At 42.2% G+C, this 26,417-nt stretch overlaps 1 protein-coding gene across 2 annotated transcripts in view; it reads right to left on the bottom strand.

Moving 5' to 3' along the window:
• Positions 1-21,539, bottom strand: part of blk (BLK proto-oncogene, Src family tyrosine kinase) — a 22,277-nt gene extending 738 nt beyond the window's left edge. Inside the window, exons 1-12 of one of the 2 annotated variants that reach the window (XM_061929836.2) lie at positions 21,519-21,539; positions 21,287-21,374; positions 21,027-21,054; positions 17,028-17,121; positions 14,922-15,020; positions 14,756-14,859; positions 13,042-13,191; positions 7,763-7,915; positions 7,517-7,696; positions 7,376-7,452; positions 7,110-7,260; positions 1-35 (exon numbers count right to left, since the gene is read on the bottom strand). The exon at positions 1-35 is cut by the window's left edge and continues 97 nt beyond it. In XM_061929836.2, the coding sequence (XP_061785820.2) occupies positions 1-35; positions 7,110-7,260; positions 7,376-7,452; positions 7,517-7,696; positions 7,763-7,915; positions 13,042-13,191; positions 14,756-14,859; positions 14,922-15,020; positions 17,028-17,121; positions 21,027-21,054; positions 21,287-21,373 (1,158 nt within the window). In that variant the 5' untranslated portion in view covers position 21,374; positions 21,519-21,539. Of the gene's footprint in view, positions 36-7,109; positions 7,261-7,375; positions 7,453-7,516; positions 7,697-7,762; positions 7,916-13,041; positions 13,192-14,755; positions 14,860-14,921; positions 15,021-17,027; positions 17,177-21,026; positions 21,055-21,286; positions 21,458-21,518 lie in introns of those variants that run through there. The other variant, XM_072912238.1, reaches the window with a different exon arrangement.
• Positions 21,540-26,417: the final 4,878 nt, after the last annotated feature.

Genomic DNA, 26,417 nt, shown 5'->3' with positions numbered 1-26,417 from the left:
CTCTGGGGCTGTCCACTTGATGGGAAACTTAGCACCTGATTACCACAAAACAGGTGAAAATACAAGTTAATTAAATAACACACCTGTGCTGACCGATATGACACACTATTGACTATGCGATTAAATAGCTTTCATTTCTCGGTTTCTTATGATGGATTTATGTACATCATAAATATACAAACCCCAAAACCAGTAAAGTTGGCACGTTGTGTAAATGGTAAATAAAAAGAGAATACAATGATTTGCAAATCCTTTTCAACTTTTATTCAATTGAATAGACTGCAAAGACAAGATACTTAACGTTCGAACTGGAAAACTTTGTTATTTTTTGCAAATATTAGCTCATTTGGAATTTGATGCCTGCAACATGTTTCAAAAAAGCTGGCACAAGGGGCAAAAAAGACTGACAAAGTCAAGGAATGCTCATCAAACACTTATTTGGAACATCCCACAGGGGAGGACGTTAATTGGGAACAGGTGTGTGCCATGATTGGGTTTAAAAGCAGTTTCCATGAAATGCTCAGTCATTCACAAACAAGGATGGGGCAAGGGTCACCACTTTGTGAACAAATGCGTGAGCAAATTGTCCAACAGTTTAAGAACAACATTTCTCAACCAGCTATTGCAAGGAATTTAGGGATTTCACCATCTACGATCCGTAATATCATCAAAAGGTTCAGAGAATCTGGAGAAATCACTGCACGTAAGTGATGATATTACAGACCTTGGATCCCTCAGGCGGTACTGCATCAAAAAGTGACATCAGTGTGTAAAGGATATCACCACATAGGCTCAGGAACACTTCAGAAAACCACTCTCAGTAACTACAGTTTGTCGCTACATCTGTAAGTGCAAGTTAAAACTCTACTATGCAAAGCGAAAGCCATTTATCAACAACACCCAGAAACTCTGCCGGCTTTGCTGGGCCCGAGCTCATCTCAGATGGACTGATGAAAAGTGGAAACATGTTCTGACGAGTCTACATTTCAAATTGTTTTTGGAAACTGTGGACGTTTTGTCCTCCGGACCAAAGAGGAAAAGAACCATCCGGATTGTTCGAGGCGCAAAGTTCAAAAGCCAGCATCTACGATGGTATGGGGGTGTATTAGTGCCCAAGGCATGGGTAACTTACACATGTGTGAAGGCACCATTAATGCTGAAAGGTACATACAGGTTTTAGAGCAACATATGTTGCCATCCAAGCAACGTTATCATGGACGCCCCTGCTTATTTCAGAAAGACAATGCCAAGCCACGTGTTCCAACAGCGTGGCTTCATTTTAAAAGAGTGCAGGTACTAGACTGGTCTGCCTGTAGTCCAGACCTGTCTCCCATTGAAAATGTGTGGTGCATTAGAAAGCGTAAAATACGACAACAGAGACCCCAGACTGTTGAACAACTTAAGCTGTACATCAAGCAAGAATGGGAAAGAATTCCACCTGAAAATCTTAAAAAATTGGTCTCCTCAGTTCCCAAATGTTTACTGAGTGTTGTTAAAAGGAAAGGCCATGTAACACAGTGGTAAAAAAATGCCCCTGTGACAACTTTTTTGCAACGTGTTGCTGCCATTAAATTAAATTAATGATTATTTGCAAAAAAAAATTAAGATTCTCAGTTCGAACATTACAAATCTTGTCTTTACAGTCTATTCAATTGAATATAAGTTGAAAAGGATTTGCAAATCATTGTATCCTGTTTTTATTTACGAATTACACAACGTGCCAACTTCACTGGTTTTGGGTTTTGTATATATATGTATATAAATATTGTATATATTGTATCTGCAAAATCATCAATGGTCTTATTAAGGTTCATGAGGTCAAGGTTGAAGTCGCCACATAAAAAAATGACTTTTTGACTGATTTCGGTAAAGGTTGCTTTAACCCACTTCTCAAACATATTAATACTTGACTTAGGTGTTACAGCTGATCAATACGTTTTTGTTTTTTTCATGACATATTTCAATTGTTTTCCATTCTAAGATATTTTCTGCCACTTTGTAGTTTAAGTTCTTCATCACACACACAGCTACTCCTCCTCGGTTCTTTTTGGTTTTGTTAGTGTAATTTAGTTCATATCCTTCCAGATCAAAATCTATTCCTTTTTTATCATCGATCCATGTTTCTGAGGCAGCAATCACTTTGAAGGGTTCGTTCAATTGTTCCAAAAATGCTTCATGTTCTTGTAGTTTCATCTGTATAATAAAAACAATTATTCCTTATGTGGGAGAAAGAAGTTGGATCTGGATCTATATCGTTCTCCAATTCTTTTCTCCAAGACTTTTATGTTCTTTGTAGCAAAAAGTTTCCACTTCCATATTTTCCTGTTCAGAAATCTTTTTTGTTGCTTCAGTAATCTTTATGAGTGTTGATGAATGTGCTCCTAAATCCAGGTCTTCTTGTTCAATGATTCCTTGGAACATAGTGGTGTTGATATTGAATGTCGATGTTGGTTTTCCGTCAGACTCCATTATAGTTGTTGTTGTTGTTGTTGTTGTTGTTGAAGCGCTGTAAACTTTAATAAAAAATACCTTCCTCTATCAAAATGTAAAAATAGAGATAAATTGTATGACATGACAAAAAGCTGACAAGTTTATATTAATAATGAAATAAAAAAACATATATATATATATATATATATATATATATATATATATATATATATATATATATATATATATATATATATATATATATAGGGCTTCATGGTGGCAGAGGGGTTAGTGCATCTGCCTCACAATACGAAGGTCCTGAGTAGTCTTGGGTTCCATCCCGGGCTCGGGATCTTTCTGTGTGGAGTTTGCATGTCCTCCCCGTGACTGCGTGGGTTCCCTCCGGGTACTCCGGCTTCCTCCCACTTCCAAAGACATGCACCTGGGGATAGGTTGATTGGCAACACTAAATTGGCCCTAGTGGGTGAATGTGAGTGTGAATGTTGTCTGTCTATCTGTATTGGCCCTGCGATGAGGTGGCGACTTGTCCAGGGTGTACCCTGCCTTCCGCCCGATTGTAGCTGAGATAGGCTCCAGCGCCCCCCGCGACCCCAAAGGGAATAAGCGGTAGAAAATGGATGGATGGATGGATATATATATATATATATATCCATCCATCCATCCATCTTCTTCCGCTTATCCAAGGTCGGGTCGCGGGGGCAGCAGCCTAAGCAGGGAAGCCCAGACTTCCCTCTCCCCAGCCACTTCGTCCAGCTCTTCCTGTGGGACCCCGAGGCGTTCCCAGGCCAGCCGGGAGACATAGTCTTCCCAACGTGTCCTGGGTCTTCCCCGCGGCCTCCTATCGGTCGGACGTGCCCTAAACACCTCCCTAGGGAGGCGTTCGGGTGGCATCCTGACCAGATGCCCGAACCACCTCATCTGGCTCCTCTCGATGTGGAGGAGCAGCGGCTTTACTTTGAGCTCCTCCCGGATGGCAGAGCTTCTCACCCTATCTCTAAGGGAGAGCCCCGCCACCCGGCGGAGGAAGCTAATTTCGGCCGCTTGTACCCGTGATCTTGTCCTTTCGGTCATAACCCAAAGCTCATGACCATAGGTGAGGATGGGAACGTAGATCGACCGGTAAATTGAGAGCTTTGCCTTCCGGCTCAGCTCCTTCTTCACCACAACGGATCGATACAGCGTCCGCATTACTGAAGACGCCGCACCGATCCGCCTGTCGATCTCACGATCCACTCTTCCCTCACTCGTGAACAAGACTCCGAGGTACTTGAACTCCTCCACTTGGGGCAAGATCTCCTCCCCAACCCGGAGATGGCACTCCACCCTTTTCCGGGCGAGAACCATGGACTCGGACTTGGAGGTGCTGATTCTCATCCCAGTCGCTTCACACTCAGCTGCGAACCGATCCGGTGAGAGCTGAAGATCCTGGCCAGATGAAGCCATCAGGACCACATCATCCGCAAAAAGCAGAGACCTAATCCTGCAGCCACCAAACCAGATCCCCTCAAGGCCTTGACTACGCCTAGAAATTCTGTCCATAAAAGTTATGAACAGAATCGGTGACAAAGGGCAGCCTTGGCGGAGTCCAACCCTCACTGGAAACGTGTCCGACTTACTACCGGCAATGCGGACCAAGCTCTGGCACTGATCGTACAGGGAGGGGACTGCCACAATCAGACAGTCCGATACCCCATACTCTCTGAGCACTCCCCACAGGACTTCCCGAGGGACACGGTCGAATGCCTTCTCCAAGTCCACAAAACACATGTAGACTGGTTGGGCAAACTCCCATGCACCCTCAAGGACCCTGCCGAGAGTATAGAGCTGGTCCACAGTTCCACGACCAGGACGAAAACCACACTGTTCCTCCTGAATCCGAGGTTCGACTATCCGGCGTAGCCTCCTCTCCAGTACACCTGAATAGACCTTACCGGGAAGGCTGAGGAGTGTGATCCCACGATAGTTAGAACACACCCTCCGGTTCCCCTTCTTAAAGAGAGGAACCACCACCCCAGTCTGCCAATCCAGTGGTACCGCCCCAGATGTCCACGCGATGCTGCAGAGTCTTGTCAACCAAGACAGCCCCACAGCATCCAGAGCCTTAAGGAACTCCGGGCGGATCTCATCCACCCCCGGGGCCTTGCCACCGAGGAGCTTTTTAACTACCTTAGCAACCTCAGCCCCAGAAATAGGAGAGCCCACCACAGATTCCCCAGGCACTGCTTCCTCATAGGAAGACGTGTTGGTGGGATTGAGGAGGTCTTCGAAGTATTCCCTCCACCGATCCACAACATCCGCAGTCGAGGTCAGCAGAACACCATCCTCGCCATACACGGTGTTGATAGTGCACTGCTTCCCCTTCCTGAGGCGGCGGATGGTGGTCCAGAATTGCTTCGAAGCCGTCCGGAAGTCGTTTTCCATGGCCTCACCGAACTCCTCCCATGTCCGAGTTTTTGCCTCTGCGACCGCTGAAGCCGCACACCGCTTGGCCTGTCGGTACCTGTCCGCTGCCTCAGGAGTCCTATGAGCCAAAAGAACCCGATAGGACTCCTTCTTCAGCTTGACGGCATCCCTCACCGCCGGTGTCCACCAACGGGTTCTAGGAACATGTTCAAAGTTCTTCCGGAGGTGGGAATTGAAACTCTCTGACAGGAGACTCTGCCAGAGGTTCCCAGCAAACCCTCACAATGCGTTTGGGCCTGCCAGGTCTGTCCGGCATCCTCCCCCACAATCGCAGCCAACTCACCACCAGGTGGTGATCGGTAGAAAGCTCCGCCCCTCTCTTCAACCGAGTGTCCAAAACATGAGGCCGCAAATCCGATGACACAACTACAAAGTCGATCATGGAACTGCGGCCTAGGGTGTCCTGGTGCCAAGTGCACATATGGACACCCTTATGTTTGAACATGGTGTTCGTTATGGACAATCTGTGACGGGCACAAAAGTCCAATAACAAAACACCGCTCGGGTTCAGATCCGGGCAGCCATTCTTCCCAATCACGCCTCTCCAGGTTTCACTGTCGCCGCCAACATGAGCGTTGAAGTCCCCCAGTAGAACGAGGGAATCACCCGGGGGAGCGCTCTCAAGTACTCCCTCGAGTGAATCCAAAAAGGGTGGGTACTCTGAGCTGCGGTTTGGCGCGTAAGCGCAAACCACAGTCAGGACCCGTTCCCCCACCCGAAGGCGGAGGGAAGCTACCCTCTCGTCCACCGGGTTGAACTCCAATGTGCAGGCTCTGAGCCGGGGGGAAACAAGAATTGCCACCCCAGCCCGTCGCCTCTCACTGCCGGCAACGCCAGAGTGGAAGAGAGTCCAGCCCCTCTCGAGAGAACTGGTTCCAGAGCCCTTGCTGTGCGTCGAAGTGAGTCCGACTATATCTAGCCGGAACTTCTCCACCTCGCGCACTAGCTCAGGCTCCTTCCCCCCCAGCGAGGTGACGTTCCACGTCCCAAGAGCTAGCTTCTGTGCCCTGCCCTCGCTTACCGCCCAGCTCACATCGCACCCGACCTCTATGACCCCTGCTATGGGTGGTGAGCCCATTGGAGGGGGGACCCACGTTGCCTCTTCGGGCTGTGCCTGGCCGGACGCGGGTCACCGGGGTCCCCCTCTGGAGCCAGGCCCGGAGGTGGGGCACGATGGCGAGCGCCTGGTGGCCGGGCCTGGCTCCAGAGGGGGACCCCGGTGACCCGCGTCCGGGCAAGGGAAATCTGGGTTCCTTGTTCGTTTTCTTCATGGAGGTCTTCGAGCTGCTCTTTGTCTGATCCCTCACCTAGGACCAGTTTGTCTTGGGAGACCCTACCAGGGGGCATAAAGCCCCTGGACAACATAGCTCCTAGGATCATTGGGACACGCAAACTCCTCTACCACGTTAAAGTGGCAGCTCTCTGATATATATATATATATATATATATATATATATATATATATATATATATATATATATATACGGTGGAAGAGGGGTTAGTGCATCTGCCTCACAATACGAAGGTCCTGAGTAGTCTTGGGTTCAATCCCGGGCTCGGGATCTTTCTGTGTGGAGTTTGCATGTTCTCCTCGTGACTGCGTGGGTTCCCTCCGGGTACTCCGGCTTCCTCCCACTTCCAAAGACATGCACCTGGGGATAAGTTGATTGGCAACACTAAATTGGCCCTAGTGTGTGAATGTGAGTGTGAATGTTGTCTGTCTATCTGTGTTGGCCCTGCGATGAGGTGGCGACTTGTCCAGGGTGTACCCCGCCTTCCGCCCGATTGTAGTTGAGATAGGCTCCAGCGCCCCCCGCGACCCCAAAGGGAATAAGCGGTAGAAAATGGATGGATGGATGGATATATATATATATATATATATATATATATATATATGCATTCATGCATGCTTTGGAGCCCCTGCCTCGAAAGAAAATAATGTTTGCCTTGGTGCTCTTCTAACTTGCCTTGGTGCCCTAAAATATGACCCCTCCTTTAAGGCCTTGACCTTGAAAAGTTTAAATTTGAGGCCTGCATATTTAAACGACAGAAAAAATACTTTTACAAAAGCCCGGGTGTTCCCTGTGCTTTGGGCCCCTGTACAAAATCCCCACTTACCCCTCCACTTTGACGTCCCTGGCCCTGAGAGCAGTATTTAAATCATTTATGCGTTGAAAATAAAAGACTGAGTGAACCTTCTTGAGCCGTGTATTCAGACTCCACCAGCCTGGCCAGACCAAAGTCTGCGATTTTACAGTGCAACGTGTCGTTGACCAGGATGTTTGCGGCTCGCAGATCTCGGTGGATGGAGTTCTGGCTCTCGATGTACGCCATGCCTTCCGCTATCTGTCTTCAACAGGAGCACAAAATGATCTCGGATATTATATCAAATGGATGTGCTTGATAGTGGATGGGAAAATGATGGCACCAATAACTGTAAGGAAGTTAACAGAAGTCGCACCTGTGCTGACATGTCTATCAGCTTATTGAGCCTCAGCCTTTTTCCGTCGTCCGTTTTTAAGAAGTCCAGTAGGCACCCTGAACGTGGAAGGACAATTCAGATGTATTGATTATGAATATCGAGCTGCATGGATTGTCCTACCATTGACCATGAACTCTGTGACGATGAGAATGGGCTCCTTTGTGACCACAGCGTGCAGTCGCACCAGCCGTTCATGCTGCAGCTGCTTCATCAGGTTGGCCTCCTGCAGGAAGGCGTGCGGCTCCATGGTGCCCTCCTTTAGGGTCTTCACGGCCACCTTCAGCATGTTCTTATAGTAGCCTGTAGTGGAAACCAGACATGACTCCACATTCCGCCAACTGTTTCCTTTCATCAAATTCCACTCACCCATCCACACTTCCCCAAACTGGCCGGCCCCGAGTTTCTTCACCAGTTTTAGGGTCTCTCTGGGGATCTCCCATTCGTCCGGAGCCCATGGCTGCAAGGGGGGCTTCTTCTTGCAGGGGGCGTACAGACGCTGGCACAAACCGTCAGCCGTACCTATGCACAGACATTAATCAATCAATCAATCAATGTTTATTTATATAGCCCTAAATCACAAGTGTCTCAAAGGGCTGCACAAGCCACAACGACATCCTCGGTTCAGAGCCCACATAATGGCCCAATAACCCAGATTGACTTGAAATTTCTGATGCACCTCTACAAAACACCCACTGTCCAGTCCCTCCGGGAATTTGTGATGTTGTGAACGCGCCAATTCACGCAAATTATGTCCAACTTTGTCCAATGGCACATTTTGGCCAATCAGTGTCATATTCGCCAATAGAATTTGTCACTGAGCGGCGCTCAAACACGCACGTCAACTGTCTGATCCAAATCTATGTATGCAAAAACTGCAAGACTTGAAGTTATTATTGCTCAAACGGCACAATTGTAGTCCTCCTCCGTAGCTCATATCTACTCCTGGTTCCTGTCTACGACGCTAAGCCTTCTGGGCAATAGACTGGAACGGAACTGTTGTCGTTGTCATTGCACTTAAAAAGTACAACAAAATACATGTTTAAATACAAAGTAGTATCAATCAATCAATCAATGTTTATTTATATAGCCCTAAATCAGTGTCTCAAAGGGCTGCACAAGCCACAACGACATCCTCGGTACAAAGCCCACATAAGGGCAAGGAAAAACTCACCCCAGTGGGACGTCGATGTGAATGACTATGAGAAACCTTGGAGAGGACCGCATATGTGGGTAATCCCCCCCTCTAGGGGAGACCGAATGCAATGGATGTCGAGTGGGTCTGACATAATATTGTGAGAGTCCAGTCCATAGTGGATTCAACATAATAGTAAGAGTCCAGACCATAGTGGGGACAGCAGGAAACCATCCCGAGCGGAGACGGGTCAGCAGCCAAGAGATGTTCCCAGCCGATGCACAGGCGAGCGGTCCACCCCGGGTCCCAACTCTGGACAGCCAGCACTTCATCCATGGCCACCGGACCATGTATATGTATATATACTACATATATATATATATATATATATATATATATATATATATATATATATATATATATATATATATATATATATATATATATATGTAGTATTTCAACATGTATTTCCTAGTTTACATTTATATATTTATCCAGGGTAAGACAATTAAGAACATATACTTATATATTTTTTCATGACAGAGATGTTGAAGTGAGATGATAATCCATCACCCTTTTGCTAGTATCTGCTATCTCTTTTAGCTCATTTTGCAGGTTTAAAGCTCAGTCATATTTTGGTACCTGACGCATGCTAACTGTTGACATGTTAACGTATTTTAATCTAAGTCCCATCTTAAAACTCATTTGTACACGCTAGCCTTTAATTAGACCCCCCTTTTAGACCAGTTGATCTGCCGTCTCTTTTCTGCTTTGCCCCTCTCTCCTGCGTGGAGAGGTTATTAGGTGACCACAAATGAAGTGTTAGCTGTTCAAAGTCGGGGGTGGACCACTCATCTGTGCATCAGTTGGGGACGTCTTTGCGCTGCTGACTTGTTTCCACTCAAGATGATCCCCTGCTGGCCCCACTATGGACTGGACTCTCACATTAATAACTAGATCCACTTGACGTCCATTGCACCGGTCGCCCAGGGGGGGTATCCCTACATCTGCGGTCCCTTTCATGGTTTCTCATTGTATCCCATTGGCTTGAGTTTTTTCTCCCCGGATTCTCTCTGGTCTTCTTGCTGCCTTCCCTGATCTCGACCTCTCGCTTGGACACGGACTCTGACGCCTCGCTCCTGCCCTTGATCTCTTGCTTGCCCACGGACCTCCGAGCCTGCCTTGCCTCTTCTGGACTTCCGCATCTCTCACATCTCTCTGTATGTCTTAACGTATTAGTTTGCTGAAACTGCTCTGTGACATGTGCTGTTGACCTCTTGGCCAGGTCACCCTTGTGAAAAAGATCTTGGTCTCAATGGGTTTCTTATCTGGTTAAATAAAGGTTGTACAACGCACACCTTCAACATTGTACGGTAACACTCACGTAACACTACATTCAACAACCTATACAGGGCTACTGCACATCCTCTTCATTACTGTGGCATGCTGGGTTATGGAGTTATTATATTACCTAGCTCATAATATATAACTGCCACCTAATCAACATGTTCTCTTTCTTTGAGGGTCAACACTTCCCACTTCCTGCTAAGTTGCAATTTGTGATTGGATACTCACTTTGAAATGACAAGTGAGTATCCAGTCACAGTTTCCTTAACATCAGGCTACCTAGATAGGCTACTGTCAACAACTTGTGATCTGATTGGCTATCACAACTGTCTATCAACTCTATGTGTTCTCAAATTAATCCGCTAACGTACCCGGTGAGTATCCAATCACAGGACGCGTAAATGTAGGCCATCTATAAGGCCATACTGACATCAACTCGTGATCTGATTGGCTATAACAACTGTCTATCAAATGTTTGTGTCCGTTCACTGACAGTGCACAGACGCCTGCATTGTTGATTCTGAAGACCAGGGCAGATTTCGTACAGCGTATTTTGGTCATTTTAATCAATAGCGGGACTTCTTTCTACGGCGCACATTATATTATATATATATGTTATATATATTATATATATTATTTCCGTTTTTATAGCAGCGCACATCCGACTTCCGGCATGTGCTGTGTGTTGCTACTTTCGCAATTAACACGCGCGTGTGTTCTAATCATGGCAGACTTGGTAACAAACAATGACGACAACTATTTTTGGACAAATGAGAATTCACAACTAGGGTTGCAAAGGGGTGGAAAGTTTCCGGTACATTTACGGAAACTTTCCGTAAATTTACCACGAGAAGTTAAGCTCGGGAAGTTTGGAAATATTGACCATTTTTTGATTATTCAAAGTTGGACACCGTCCATGGGAATTAATGGGAATATATGGGAATTACAATAATGATATATTATTGGGCACTTGTCTATATGCTGCTGCATCTTTGTGGCATTTTTGACGTAGCTCTTTGCACAGTATTTGCAAATGTACACAGCCTTTCCGCCTACATTGGTTGGGGTGAAATGTCTCCACACATCAGATGGTGTACGTGGCATTATTCTGTTTGTATTTATTTATTCTTGTCAAACACTAATGCAATGCCACACACAGATAAAAATATTCAGCTAAAAAATTGGAGTAGTCTTTAAAAATATTTTACTGATGAACAAATTAATAGAAATAGGCTAGATCTAGATCTATTTATTTATTTATATTATTATTATTAACATTATTATATTATAACATTATAACATTATTATAATAACTTCTTTAAGTCGGGTTCCACTTAAATTGATTCATGATACAGATGTATCCTATCAGATGTATACTATCATCATAATACAGTCATCACACAAGATAATCACATTGAATTATTTACATTATTTACAATCCGGGGTGTGGGGGGGGGGGGGGGGTAGGTTTGGTTGTTATCATCAGTCATCAACAATTGAGGACAGAGAAATGGATATTGGAACAGTGTAGGTCTGACTTGGTAGGATATGGACAGCAAGTAGTGGGCAGAGAGAGAGAGAGAGAGAGAGAGAGAGAGAGAGAGAGAGAGAGAGAGATGAGAGAGAGAGAGAGAGAGAGAGAGAGATCAGAAGGCATAAGAAAAAGTATCTGCATTTGATTGTTTACATTTGATTATTAACAATCCGGGGAGGGTGTTAGTTTAGGGTTGTAGCTGCCTGGAGGTGTACTTTTATTGCGGTTTTGAAGGAGGATAGAGATGCCCTTTCTTTTACACCTGTTGGGAGCGCATTCCACATTGATGTGGCATAGAAAGAGAATGAGTTAAGACCTTTGTTAGATCGGAATCTGGGTTTAACGTGGTTAGTGGAGCTCCCCCTGGTGTTGTGGTTATGGCGGTCATTTACGTTATAGAAGTAGTTTGACATGTACTTCGGTATCAGGAAGGTGTAGCGGATTTTATAGACTAGGCTCAGTGCAAGTTGTTTTACTCTGTCCTCCACCCTGAGCCAGCCCACTTTGGAGAAGTGGGTAGGAGTGAGGTGTGATCTGGGGTGGAGGTCTAGAAGTAATCTGACTAGCTTGTTCTGGGATGTTTGGAGTTTAGATTTGAGGGTTTTGTAGGTGCTAGGGTACCAGGAGGTGTACGCGTAATCGAAAAAGGGTTGAATGAGAGTTCCCGCCAGAATCCTCATGGTGCTTTTGTTGACCAGAGAGGAGATTCTGTAAAGAAATCTTGTTCGTTGGTTGACCTTTTTGATTACCTTGGTTGCCATTTTATCACAGGAAAGATTAGCCTCTAGAATGGAACCTAGGTAGGTGACCTCATCTTTCCTGGTGATAACAATGTCATCCACTTTTATAGTGAAGTCACTGACTTTCTGAAGGTTGATGTGGGACCCAAACAGGATGGATTCCGTTTTACCCAAGTGTATACGCTGTCTGGCTAGCTGTGTAAAAACAAAACATGAAATGTGGGCTAATACTTTACAGATACTGTAATATGATTATTCAAATTGGTGTCTTATCGCATTGTGTTGTGTATTACAAACTCAAACCCGCTTCGTGCTGACGTAGAAGCTAGCTTATCACTTTCTGTATCTAGCTTGTACCGTAGCATGCTGATGTGTTACTACGCTATTAAAAAAGTTCCTGTGTTCGCTCTTACAATAACAATGTCACTACAGCTGGGTTATTAAACGAGTTACAAAAACGTAAAGGAAGTATTGTTGGCGTTTTATTAAAGCATTTTTAAAGTGATTTATTGGTAGAATTGATTGCTCCCATTAGCTGCATTGCTAGCCGCACAGAATGATTTTTATATGTTAGAAAGAGAAAAAAAGCAAGACCTTTTTTGACGTCTTGTCTCTCATAAGTTTTGTGAATGATTAGCAAAATTCCAAATAAAAATGCAGTTCCCATTTAAGGATACAAGAACAACTTAACATAACAAATTCATAAAATCGCAGGTTGATTCAAACAAGTCTCAAAAATTATTATTTTTTTAGGTTGTTTAGCCGAATCGCCTCAAACCTTTAGGGTGTACCGACAAGCACATGTGTGAAATTTGAGGGAGATTGGTTGAAAAACATGGCCATCATGGACTCAGCATGCGCAGTAGTGCAAAATTGAAAGGAGGTGACTCACATGTGTAGTGTTTGACCAGCTCCTGCAGGGAGGAAAAGGTGCTGGACGGGGAGATGTAGTAGCCTCCGTTGTCCAGGGAGCGGATCTTGTAGTGCTTCACCACGTCGGCCGTTTCCGCTGTAAAATCTCTGACGGACAGCGAGAAGGAACCTACCACAAACACCACTTTAAACATCGACTCAGTAGTTTTGACTCTTTTGTTGTTTTACTTTTATGAGGTCTGTCAGAAAAGTTCATTTTACCCCCTTGAGATTGGGCGAGAGGAAATAAAATCACACATTGGTGCAGGCCTGGGCAATTATTTTGACTCGGGGGCCAAATTTAGAGAAAAAAAAAGTGTCTGGGGGCCGGTATATCTGATTTTTAGGAACACTAATACAAAACCTCCCAATATTGTCTGATTGAATGCTAAAAACGTTATAACAGACCGCCTTAAAAAACGGAATGGAATTAAAACATTTTTACTGAATGAGACACCCAGAATGTACATGAAAATAATGTGGGATTTACAAGATTAACTATGAACGATAAAACACTGAATATTGACAAACGCAACAAAAATGCAACAAACACAGCAAAAAATTAATGCGAAGGGTAAAAAAAAACCCACCTACAATCTGATACATCTGATATATCACTTAGCTTTAGAACTTTGTAGCAAAAATCTCCTTCCGCGTCTGTCCCTGACACCCGCATTTCAGGCTGGCCGCTCTGGAAACACTCTGTGGAAACGCTCCCCACCCACACTGCTTGGTGCCTCGTCTGAGCTGCTGTGACTTAGATTACCATAGTAACTAATAAGATTACCATAGTAACTAATTAGATGACTATAGTAACTAATTAGATTACCATCCATCCATCCATCCATCCATCCATCCATCCATCCATCCATCCATCCATCCATTTTCTACCGTTTGTCCCTTTCAGGTCGTGGGGGGTGCTGGAGCCTATCTCAGCTGCATTCGGGCGGAAGCGGGGTACACCCTGGACAAGTCGCCACCTCATCGCAGGGCCAACACAGATAGACAGACAACATTCACACTCACATTCACACACTAGGGCCAATTTAGCGTTGCCAATCAACCTATAATTAGATTACCCATCCATCCATCCATTTTCTACCGCTTATTCCCTTTGGGGCCGCGGGGGGCGCTGCAGCCTATCTCAGCTACAATCGGGATGAAGGCGGCGTACACCCTGGACAAGTCGTCACCTCATCACAGGGCCAACACAGATAGACAGACAACATTCACACTCACATTCACACACTAGGGCCAATTTAGTGTTGCCAATCAACCTATAATTAGATTACCATAGTAACTAATTAGATTGCCATGGTAACTAATTAGATTACCATAGTAACTAATTAGATTACCATAGTAACTAGTATATCATGCAAAAGTGCAGATTCTAACCATTGAAATACTTTGTATAGTTCAAGACTTACGGTCATTTGAAAACATCACTGCACATCATAATGGCAGCTACAGTTTCCATCTTAAAGATCTAAAAAAAAAAATTTGGGAATGAAATTGAAAAGCTTAAGCCCCCGGGGCCTTAATTTGCCCAGGTCTGCATTGGAGATTGCTCCAGCACGGCGATGTTCTCACACGACATCAACATTAACAATCCTGGAAGTTTTCTGACACACCTCGTACATAATACGCGAGGTTAGCTGATAGACTCCCAAAGACGACGAAAGCATCCGCATTACCTTTACACGTCTCACTTTCCCGGATGAGGAAGGCCCCTGGTTTGTTTCCGGGCGCCAGGAGCAGCCTTTCGGTTTCTCTTCTGCTCAGGTCCTTAAAGAACCACCTGTATGCATGCAGGCGTACGTCACATTACATCACGCTTCGTGCATGACGTGTACAACTTACTTCTCCACCTCCAGCGTGTCGGCTCTTGCGACGTAATTAGAGGGTATGAAACCCTCGTGTCCGGTGGACAACGACCGAGCCAGCAACCATTCTCCGTTCCTTACAACGACACAGGTGTCACATTAAAAGCGTTTGGTGTACCGCGACAGAGTACAGTGGCACCTGGAGAGTGTTTTGAGATAAGAGCTGATTGTTATGCTTTAAGTTGCATGCAAAAATTGGAGTTACAAGCATCCCCGCCTTTCGTCGTCGGCGATCACCCGAAACGAGTATGATTGTCCTCCTGTTGGTGGGATTGCCTTCAGGAGAACGCCTGTGCGTGGAATCTTTTAAAGTGGGGAGACTAGAGCACAGCCAGCCACCACACTGTCCTTAGCAAAGAGAAGGACAGGGTCCAATGGCATGGAGACCAAGACAATTGGGGGCCCATCTTTGCTGCAGCCTTCTTCCGCCTTTGTGACCGTTGTGGAGCTTCTATGCAACCCTCATCCGCCCACTCCGCCGTTGAGGTCTTTTAGTTTGTGTAACACAGTCGTTCTCAAATAGTGGGGCGGAACCCAGGGAACATGCTTTTTTTGCCATACCAGAATATGGTGAAGTGCATGTAGCACTTGGCTTTAACTGTAACCCCGGTGGGAAACGAGGAAAGACCGGTGTGTTGTTTCCTTTAATGTTAATAAACTTACAATGTTATGCAGAGGTATACAGTAGTTGTAAAAATTGTGCACACAAATTATACTATTTATAGTCACGGTGGAGAGTGGGAGGGGGCGTGAAATATTTTCTTCTTCCCAGGGGTGGCGTAATAGAAAATATTTGAGAAGCACTGACAAATGTCACGGTGAACCCCGTAAACATTGACGGTCTTACTTGCTAGAATTAGCTTATAGCTAAAGATCAACATAACTTTGTGATTCCATCCATGGGAAGGAAGGAAGTGAATTTGAAGGACGGTGCTGAGAAAGTGTGTTGACATTTTGGCAAAGCAGTTGAGCGTATCACTGCTGATTTGCAGCATACTGTAGCCAAATGAGTTGATAACGCCAGCCAAGTATGTTAAAATAATATCTAAACTGTGGACATGTATCCATGAAAATATGGAAAAGCTGCTGATGTTGTGTTTGACGGAGAAGCTGCTACTCTCCAAGGTAAATGCTGTACATTAGGGGTGTCAAACTCATTTTAGATCGGGGGGCCACATGGAGAAAAATCTACTCCCAAGTGGGCCGGACTGGTAAAATCACGGCACGATAACTTAAAAATAAAGTCAATTTCAGATTGTTTTCTCTGTTTAAAAATAGAACAAGCACATTCTGAAAATTTACAAATCATAATATATATATATATATATATTTTTTTAAATAATGTATTTGTTATTTATACTTTCTGATTAAATGATGTGATAATGTTGATCACATTGGTGTTCATTTTTAATCCATCAAGATAATAAAAATGATATCAACATCAAAATACAGAAAGTTATTTATGTAGTTTGATCATTTTCCTCGACTGTTGTACCAACATTTTTTTTCATTATTTAATTTATTTATTTATTTCAGGCAATGACATAAAAAAGTACAAAGTTGACAACACATAATAATATAAATTAATATAGTGCAAAAGGTAATGTATAGTACATCATGTGGTTTATTTTGTACATATGTAGCATCATCTACAAAGATACAAATAATTGCTATTGCGACATCGAGTGGACACATTTGGAACAGCAATTTCTTTCATTCAAAAATTTCAGGTTAATTTTTTTTAGCAAACTCATCCCGCGGGCCGGATAAAACCTGTTCGCGGGCCCTTGGGTCGTACGTTTGACACCCCTGCTGTACATTACCTGTATCTTTAAACTACTTCATAAAACTAATGTAGTTGTTAGTACTACATTCTATTGTATTGTTTATATAAAACGTTTTTCTTTTTAAAAGACATGTTACATATTAAAATGATGTTGTTTTGGGTGAGCCAAGCACCAATTATATTGATTTCATTTCATTTCAACATTGATCTGAGATGCAAGTGTTTTGAGTTAGGAGGTTGGTCATGGACTCAGTACTACTCGTAAGTCGAGGTAGTACTGCACCAACATGTACTTACTCTTGCAGCACCTGGAACTGATCCCCCTTCCCGAATGAGAGATCTCTGTGGTTGGTTGGCTTGAAGTCATGCTGCGCCACAAACACCACATCATCTAAACACCCGGATGAAAATCTGTTTGTAAGATGGTCAGCCAAGGACAACGTAAGCTAGCAAACGCCACACATGATGGTGCCCCACACAATACCAGCCTTTTCCTTTTTCACACCACTAATCCCCTGTGAAAACGTACAAATGTGAATAAAAATATGCTTTGGTGTATGAACTTTGTCTCAGTCTATGAACCTTTCATCCACCCACTGCGTGTCTGCTGTGCAGCCATTTTGTGCCCGGCAGCACATCCATTGTGGGCAGGTTGTTGCTTGTGCTTATTTAGTCATTTATTTTGTATGCTTTTCAAGTGATTTATTTTGCCATTTTTACAGCATTTTTCTAGTTTTACTAACTCTATATGAGTCCAAAAGAAGCAATGGACAAGCGATGTGTGGTTTGAAACATTCAGGCAGTATCCACAGCATTGTCAACACTGCCTTCCCCCTTCCCTTCCACTGTGCACCAAAAAGATTAACAAACAAGGTAAAGTGGATTTAATTTTTTAGTCCAACCATTGTATCAAAGTTAAGAGTTTTGTGACTTCAAACTGTGAGTGCACCACAGGGCTAGCGACAATGTGTGTGTGCGTGTGTGTGAATAAAGACAGATCACCTATTTGTTGTTGTTTTGACTTTGTTATTAAATATGAAGTTGATCCATCACCCCCTTGTTATGTTTGTTTGATATACAGTACTGTATATCACTTTATATTGTGTTCAATGTGTACAAACTTTAACTTTCATGGGCTATTGTCGAGGCAGGAACACAATATTCATGTTTACATTGTTTCTTATGGAGAAATTTGCTCCAGTATATAAATTTGTATGTTTACAAACCCTTTTCAAGAAGCAAATTAAGTGCGTAAATCCAGGTTTTGCTGTAGTATGCATGCCAGGCCACTGGGGGGCGATGTCACCGTTTAAGGCCCTTGTCACGTAAACACATAAGCATAACGGCGTTTTTATTCATTTTCAGTTCAACACTACAAAACCCAAAACCAGTGAAGTTGGCACGTTGTGTAAATCGTAAATAAAAACAGAATACATCCATCCATCCATTTTCTACCGCTTATTCCCTTTGGGGTCGCGGGGGCGCTGGAGCCTATCTAATCCTTTTCAACCTATATTCAATTGAATAGACTGCAAAGACAAGCTATTTAATGTTTGAACTGAGAAACTTAATTTTTTGGGGAAAATAATCATTAACTTAGAATTAAGTGGCAGCAACACATTGCAAAAAAGTTGGCACAGGGGCATTTTTACCACTGTGTTACATGGCCTTTCCTTTTAACAACACTCAGTAAACGTTTGGGAACTGAGGAGACCATTTTTTGAAGCTTTCCAGGTGGAATTCTTTCCCATTCTTGCTCGGGCCCAGCGAAGCAGGCGGCGTTTCTGGGTGTTGTTGATAAATGGCTTTCGCATTGCATAGTAAAGTTTTAACTTGCACTTACAGATGTAGCGACAAACTGTAGTTACTGACAGTGATTTTCTGAAGTGTTCTTGAGCCCATGTGGTGATATCCTTTACACACTGATGTCGCTTTTTGACGCAAGACCGCCTGGGGGATGGAAAGTCACGGGCTTGCGGCTTACGTGCAGTGATTTCTCCAGATTCTCTGAACCTTTTGAAGATATTACGGACTGTAGATGGTGAAATCCCTAAATTCCTTGCAATAGCTCGTTGAGAAATGTTGTGCTTAGACTGTTGGACAATTTGTTCACGCATTTGTTCACAAAGTGGTGACCCTCGCCCCATCCTTGTTTGTGAATGACTGAGCATTTCATGAAAGCTGCTTTTATACCCAATCATGGCACCCACCTGTTCCCAATTAGCCTGTTCACCTGTGGGATGTTCCAAATAAGTGTTTGATGAGCATTCCTCAATTGTTTCAGTCTTTTTTGCCACTTGTGCCAGTTTTTTTAAACATGTTGCAGGCATCAAATTCCAAATGAGCTAATATTTGCAAAAAATAACAACAAATCATTGTATTCTGTTTTTATTTACCATTTACACAACGTGCTAACTTCACTGGTTTTGGGTTTTGTATGTAGCGGAAAGCAAAAGTTCTCTTAAAACAAGAGAGTCCAAATTTTTTCCAGCGAGGGCTGCATACAGAAAATTGAAAGGAGGCCACTTTCCTACATTTTGTACATTAAATATGCGAAATGCAATACAATGTAGGTTAATCAACATATAGTGGTTTGAACTATATATTTTAGCATTATACACATGGTCATCATGACAGGAGCCACTGAAACCATCAAAGATGCAAAGTTTGGGCCAGTTGCTTATTTTGTTTGTTTGTGTCATTTTCTAATCCGGGACATTGTTATTATGTCTTTAGAATGTTTATATAAAAAGTGCTTTAGACACCTGCTTTAAATAAAAATCCACCGCTGTGTAGAAGTGTGTCCCCAGGGGGACGCCAGAGGACATTATAGGAGGCTCAGCAGCTTGTAAAATAGTGATTTGTAAAAATTAGATTTTCTTTTAGAATTTTCTTTTCCATGTTAAGGCAAGAAACCATTGGATGTTAGTTGCTACCCTGATAAAAGAGACAGGAGATGTTCCACACTGGACTAGATACACTATATTGCCAAAAGTATTTGGCCACCTGCCTTGACTCACATATGAACTTGAAGTGCCATCCCATTTCTAACCCATAGGGTTCAATATGATGTCGGTCCACCTTTTGCAGCTATTACAGCTTCAACTCTTCTGGGAAGGCTGTCCACAAGGAGTGTGTTTACAGGAATTTTCGACCATTCTTCCAAAAGAGCATTGGTGAGGTCACACACTGATGTTGCTCGAGAAGACCTGGCTCTCAGTCTCCATTCTAATTCATCCCAAAGGTGTTCCATCGGATTCAGGTCAGGACTCTGTGCAGGCCAGTCAAGTTCATCCACACCAGACTCTGTCATCTTACTTTGTGCACTGGTGCAGCTGCCTGGCCATGGAAACCCATTCAATGAAGCTCTCTGCGTACTGTACGTGGGCTAATTGGAAGGTCACATGAAGTTTGGAGCTCTGTAGAAAGTCGGTAACCTCTTTGAACTATGGGCTTCAGCATCCGCTGACCCCTCTCTGTCAGTTTACATGGCCTACCACTTCATGGCTGAGTTGCTGTTATTCCCCAACTCTTCCATTTTATTATAATAAAGCCGACAGTTGACTTTGGAATATTTAGGAGCGAGGAAATTTAAAGTTAAAGTTCCAATGATTGTCACACACACACTAGGTGTGGTGAAATTTGTCCTCTGCATTTGACCCATCCCCTTGATCACCCCCTGGGAGGTGAGGGGAGCAGTGGGCAGCAGCGGTGCCGCGCCCGGGAATCATTTTTGGTGATTTAACCCCCAATTCCAACCCTTGATGCTGAGTGCCAAGCAGGGAGGTAATGGGTCCCATTTTTATAGTCTTTGGTATGACTCGGCCAGGGTCACGACTGGATTTGTTGCACAGGTGGCATCCTATGACAGTTCCACGCAGGAAATCACTGAGCTCCTGAGAGCGGCCCATGCTTTCACAAATGTTTGTAGAAACTGTCTCCATGTTTAGGTGCTTGATTTTATACACCTGTGGGCGGGCCAAGTGATTAGGACACCTGATTCTGATCATTTGCCTGGGTGGCCAAATACTTTTGGCAATATAGTGTAGCAAATCCCTTCTCCTTTGTTCGTTCATCTTCTGGAATCATCTCATGTAAAACTGCTGAAACGGAACCCGGCACACATTTGAGATAAATGTTTCCTTCCGTTGCTAATGACTATGTCCCCTGGCGTGGTCTACGTACTGCACATGCTCACAAATGGCTTGTACAGTATAGCCTACTATCATTACAGTACTGTACTCCCACTTACAATGATGTAACAGTCTTTCCATGCACAGTGTTAAGTGTTATTACCGTCACAATAAGTGTTTCCGCCCCAAACCTGGAAGACAGAAAGAACAGTGTTGTTTTCCATAGGTTGTTAGCATTTGTTTTTATGCTTTACGGCAGTTAAGGATGTTCAAATGTGACTTCAAAGTTTGTATGGTGGTCCCAGTTTGACACTGGAACAGACTTTTCCTATTGCTATTACCTCCAATTGGGAAATGGTTCCGACATACGAACTTTCTGCATTTTTTTTAGAGGTCCAACTCTACTTCAACTTGTGTGCTTACCGTGTGATTAGACGCGTAGGAATCCTGAGAATGTCTTCTTTTATGGACATTGTCGTCCAAACGTTGGCCACTGCAAGTACATCCCATCCTGAACGTACAGTTGTCAATTGATTATAAATTAGGGGACATTTAGCAAGACTATGGTTTCACATTGTTAGTTGGTAAAATGTCCTGTTGTTGTTCATAACTACGCTGTGGACAGTTAACTGAGAGGAAATAGAAAACCACATACTTGATCTTGTTCTTTGTCGTCCCCCAGATGTAAAATGTCTTGTCAGCGTGTCACTCTCGCTCTGTTTCTTCCCCTCAAAACCTTTCTCTCTCTCATGATGAAGTCCCTCAGGAGGCCTCGTTATGTTTGGAACACTTTCTATTCACTTCTTAGCTAACAAGACCTTAAAAGCTAAAGACTTCCTATAACACTTGTTGACTGAAATACAAATAAATAAATAAATAAAGTACTTAACTAAAATGATAATGAATCATAACAAAATAATAAATACATGTTCATCCTTATAAAATTACACATTTCCACTAAAATGTTGACTTTATACTCACGTTCAAATTGCAATTATTTTCTCAACTTAATTGGTCTGTCTTTCTGTAAATCACCCCATTATTCTTGTAAAATTGTCACATTCTTTAACCATTTTTCCACTAAATTTACAAATGTATACGACAATAAGACTGCAACTTTATTCTTGTAATACTTCAAAATTGTTCTCGTAAAATTCCCATACTATGTTCAAAAATATTGATATTGTCATTTCAATTTTACTCTTGCGAAAAATTATAATCTATTTTCATTAAATTACAAATTTACACTAAAATGTTTACTTTATTTTTACGTTCAAATTGCTATTATTTTCTTAACTTAATTGATCTATCGTTTTGTAAATCACCCCAATATTCTTGTAAAATTGTCACATTATTTAACCATTTTTCCACTAAATTTACAAATGTATATGACAATAAGACTGCAACTTTATTATTGTAATATTTCAAAAATATTCTCGTAAAATTCCCATAATATGTTAAAAAATATTGAAATTGTCATTTCAATTTTACTCTTGCGAAAAATTATAATATATTTTCATTAAATTTACAAATTTACACTAAAATTGTGACATTATCCTCACACTCAATTTACAATTATTTTCTCAAAAAATCGACAACTTAATCAACTTCATTATTCCTGAATTACTTCTATTTTGCTGTAAAATGACTACCTTGTTCTTGTATACTGTAATTATCACTTTTTTTTCCAACCATTTTCCTTAAATGTTCAGCATTATACAGGAAAGAAAAACATATATAGATGTATATGTACTGTATGTATATATATGTCTACACACACATACACACACACACACACACACACACACACACACACACACACACACAAAATATATATATATATATATATATATATATATATGCATATATATATATTGATATATATATATATATATATATATATATATATATATATATATAAATATATATATATATATATATATATATATATATTGATATATGTGTATGTGTGTGTGTGTGTGTGTGTGTGTGTAGACATATATATATATACATACAGTATATATACATCTACATGTGTTTTTCTTTCATGTATAATTCTGTAAATTTAAGGAAAATTGTTTTTTTTTAAATTATAATTATATATATTTATATATACAGTATATATATATATATATATATGTGACACATATATATATATATATATATATATCCATATACGTGTGTGTGTGTGTGTGTGTGTGTGTGTGTGTGTGTGTGTGTGTGTGTGTGTGTGTGTGTGTGTGTGTGTGTGTGTGATGTTTACTGTACATGCTCCTTTACCTTAACGGCAGGTTGTTAGGAGCAGGATTAAAACTGTTCACAAGTTTTGAGCAAATAAATGATGTGCATTCAGGTAAAACTTTAAAAAAATATTCCTGGATGACATTCTTACAATAAAATTACATTTGTGTCCAAATATTGGCAGGGTCTTTTTTTTAATATTAATTTAAATTATGCAAGCCGTGATTAACTACCCTTGACTAAATATGATTAATCCAAAATGTGAATAATCTGATTTAAAAAATATATATAACTTGACAGCAGTATATACATATATATCAATGTAGATATTTATAGAAAAATAAAACATACAAATATATGTATATTTATTATGTACATGTTTACATATAGAAATGGAGATAGTGAGCCCATAAAAACAATTTATTCCATAAAATTCACATGTAGACATACAGCAAAAATATCATCTGTAAATATTTGATAAAGTATATATAAAATTGTTTCATGAAAATCTCTATGTTTCATACATGTCATTAAAGTTTATTAAATGATAAGCGCAAACAACTTCCGCTGGGATAGACTCCGGCATCCATGCGATCCAGAGGGCGATGAGCGATAGGAAATGGATGGATGGATGATAAACGCTATGGCATGCACTGAATACTGTAGTTATATGTTGACATTTCCAAAACTTGCCAGTAGATGTCGACAAAGTCTAGGTTGTACTGCTCTTAACCAATGACGCCATTTTTGTTTGACAATTGACCCTTGTAGTGACCTGTGGTGTATTCAAGTGACGCAACATAATAACCATGACTCATTTATTCTTAGTTTTTTTACATCCTAAATGACAAAAAAGCCCTGAAAGGAGGGTCTCATTGAACTGAAGTGGAGGCGAACAATCAATCTTACAACAGCGGAAGTCTTTGCTTCCTATGGGGGGATTCATCCAACACGCAATGTGGGGGGATTATTACTCTACTGGGCAACACTTCACAGCTTTTGCTTTGGACCACCTGTCCTTTGTGTGTGTGTGTGGGAGGGGATGGGGGTGGGGGGCTATTGTAATCACACTGACACTTCACACACACACACACACACACACATGCTTGATGCAGGTGCACAGAGAGTGTTATTGAGTGTGTCCTGGTTTACTAAAACTCCTGTTCCGTTTTTGTTTTTCAAGCTTCCTTCAGGCTCCCTTGTTTTCTTCCCAAGGCTTGGCGGATGCCGCTTGGGGTCCCCAGACATCGCATCCTGCCTGCAGGAGCCTCCTAAGGGGCCCCACAGGATAACCTCAACAACGGTGGGAAAGAAAGAGAGTGTGGGTCTCTTTTGGTGTCCCACTCACCCCCTGTGCCACCCGTTATTAATGTCACTCTGTGTCTTTATGTGTGTGTGTGTGTGTGTGTGTGTGTGTGTGTGTGTGTGTGTGTGTGTGTGTGTGTGTGTGTGTGTTCTTGTATTTCTGCCCTTCTTGAGTCATCAACAAGGAAAAGTACCTTCCATATGAGGACCAGTGAACAAGTTAGGAACAATACGGAAAACCATTGCATCTAATGGAGAATGTCTCATTTGCACCCCTGGTGGTGAAATCTATCAAATCTATCAAACGTTGTGTAAATGGTAAATAAAAAGAGAATACAATGATTTGCAAATCCTTTTCAACCTATATCCAATTGAATAGACTGCAAAGACAAGATACTTAACGTTCGAACTGGAAAACTTTGTTATTTTTTTTGCAAATATTAGCTCATTTGGAATTTGATGCCTGCAGGATGTTTCAAAAAAGCTGGCACATGTGGCAAAAAAGACTGAGGAAGATGAGGAACGCTAATCAGACACTTATTTGGAACATCCCACAGGTGAACAGGCTAATTGGGAACAGGTGGGTGCCATGATTGGGTATAAAAGCAGCTTCCATGAAATGCTCAGTCATTCACAAACAAGGATGTGGCGAGGGTCACCACTTTGTGAACAAATGCGTGAGCAAATTGTCCAACAGTTTAAGAACAGCATTTCTCAACCAGCTATTGCCAGGAATTTAGGGATTTTACCATCTACGGTCCGTAATATCATCAAATGGTTCAGAGAATCTGGAGATATCACTGCGTAAGCAGCAAGGCTGAAAACCAACATCGAATGACCTTCGATTCCCTCAGGCGGTACTGCATCAAAATCCGACATCAGTGTGTAAAGGATATCGCCACATGGGCTCAGGAACACTTCAGAAAAGCACTGTCAGTAATTACGATTGGTCGCTAAACCTGCAAGTGCAAGTTAAATCTCTACTATGCAAAGCGAAAGCCATTTATCAACAACACCCAGAAACGCTGCCGGCTTTGCTGGGGCAAGGAGGTCATCTAAGATGGACTGATGCAAAGTGGAAAACTGTTCTGTGGTCTGACGAGTCCACATTTCAAATTGTTTTTGGAAACTGTGGACGTTGTGTCCTCCGGACCAAAGAGGAACAGAACCATCCGGATTGTTCTAGGCGCAAAGTTCAAAAGCCAGCATCTGTGATGGTATGTGGATGTATTAGTGCCCAAGGCATGGGTAACTTACACATCTGTGAAGGCGCCATTAATGCTGAAAGGTACATACAGGTTTTGTGGCAACATATGTTGCCATCCAAGCAACGTTATCATGGACGCCCCTGCTTATTTCAGCTAGACAATGCCAAGCCACGTGTTACAACAGCGTGGCTTCATAGTAAAAGAGTGCAGGTACAAGACTGGCCTGCCTGTAGTCCAGACCTGTCTTCCATTGAAAATGTGTGGCGCAATATGAAGCCTAAAATACCACAACGGAGACCCGAGACTGTTGAACAACTTAAGCTGTACATCAAGCAAGAATGGGAAATAATTCCACCTGAGAAGCTTAAAAAATGTGTCTCCTCAGTTCCCAAACGTTTACTAAGTGTTGTTAAAAGGAAAGGCCATGTAACACAGTGGTAAAAATGCCCCTGTGCCAACTTTTTTGCAACGTTTTGCTGCCATTAAATTCTAAGCTAATGATTATTCTCAGTTTGAACATTAAATATCTTGTCTTTGCAGTCTATTCAATTGAATATAAGTTGAAAAGGATTTACAAATCATTGTATTCTGTTTTTATTTACCATTTACACAACGTGCCAACGTCACTGGTTTTGTATTTTCTCGTGGTAATCACAAATGTATTCTCATGAAATTACAACATCACACAAAAATTGTGACTTTATTCATATTCGCACAATTAAACTCCAATTATTTTCTTCAAAAAATGACAACTTGATTAATTCCTTTCATGCATTTTCCAGTAAAATTACCAAATCATT

Source organism: Nerophis lumbriciformis, linkage group LG34, assembly GCF_033978685.3.
Source record: "Nerophis lumbriciformis linkage group LG34, RoL_Nlum_v2.1, whole genome shotgun sequence".
In the NCBI taxonomy this organism is placed as follows: Eukaryota; Metazoa; Chordata; class Actinopteri; order Syngnathiformes; family Syngnathidae; genus Nerophis; species Nerophis lumbriciformis.
The sequence above is the reverse complement of the archived record's forward strand: the minus strand, read 5'-3'. Positions and strand labels throughout refer to the sequence as shown.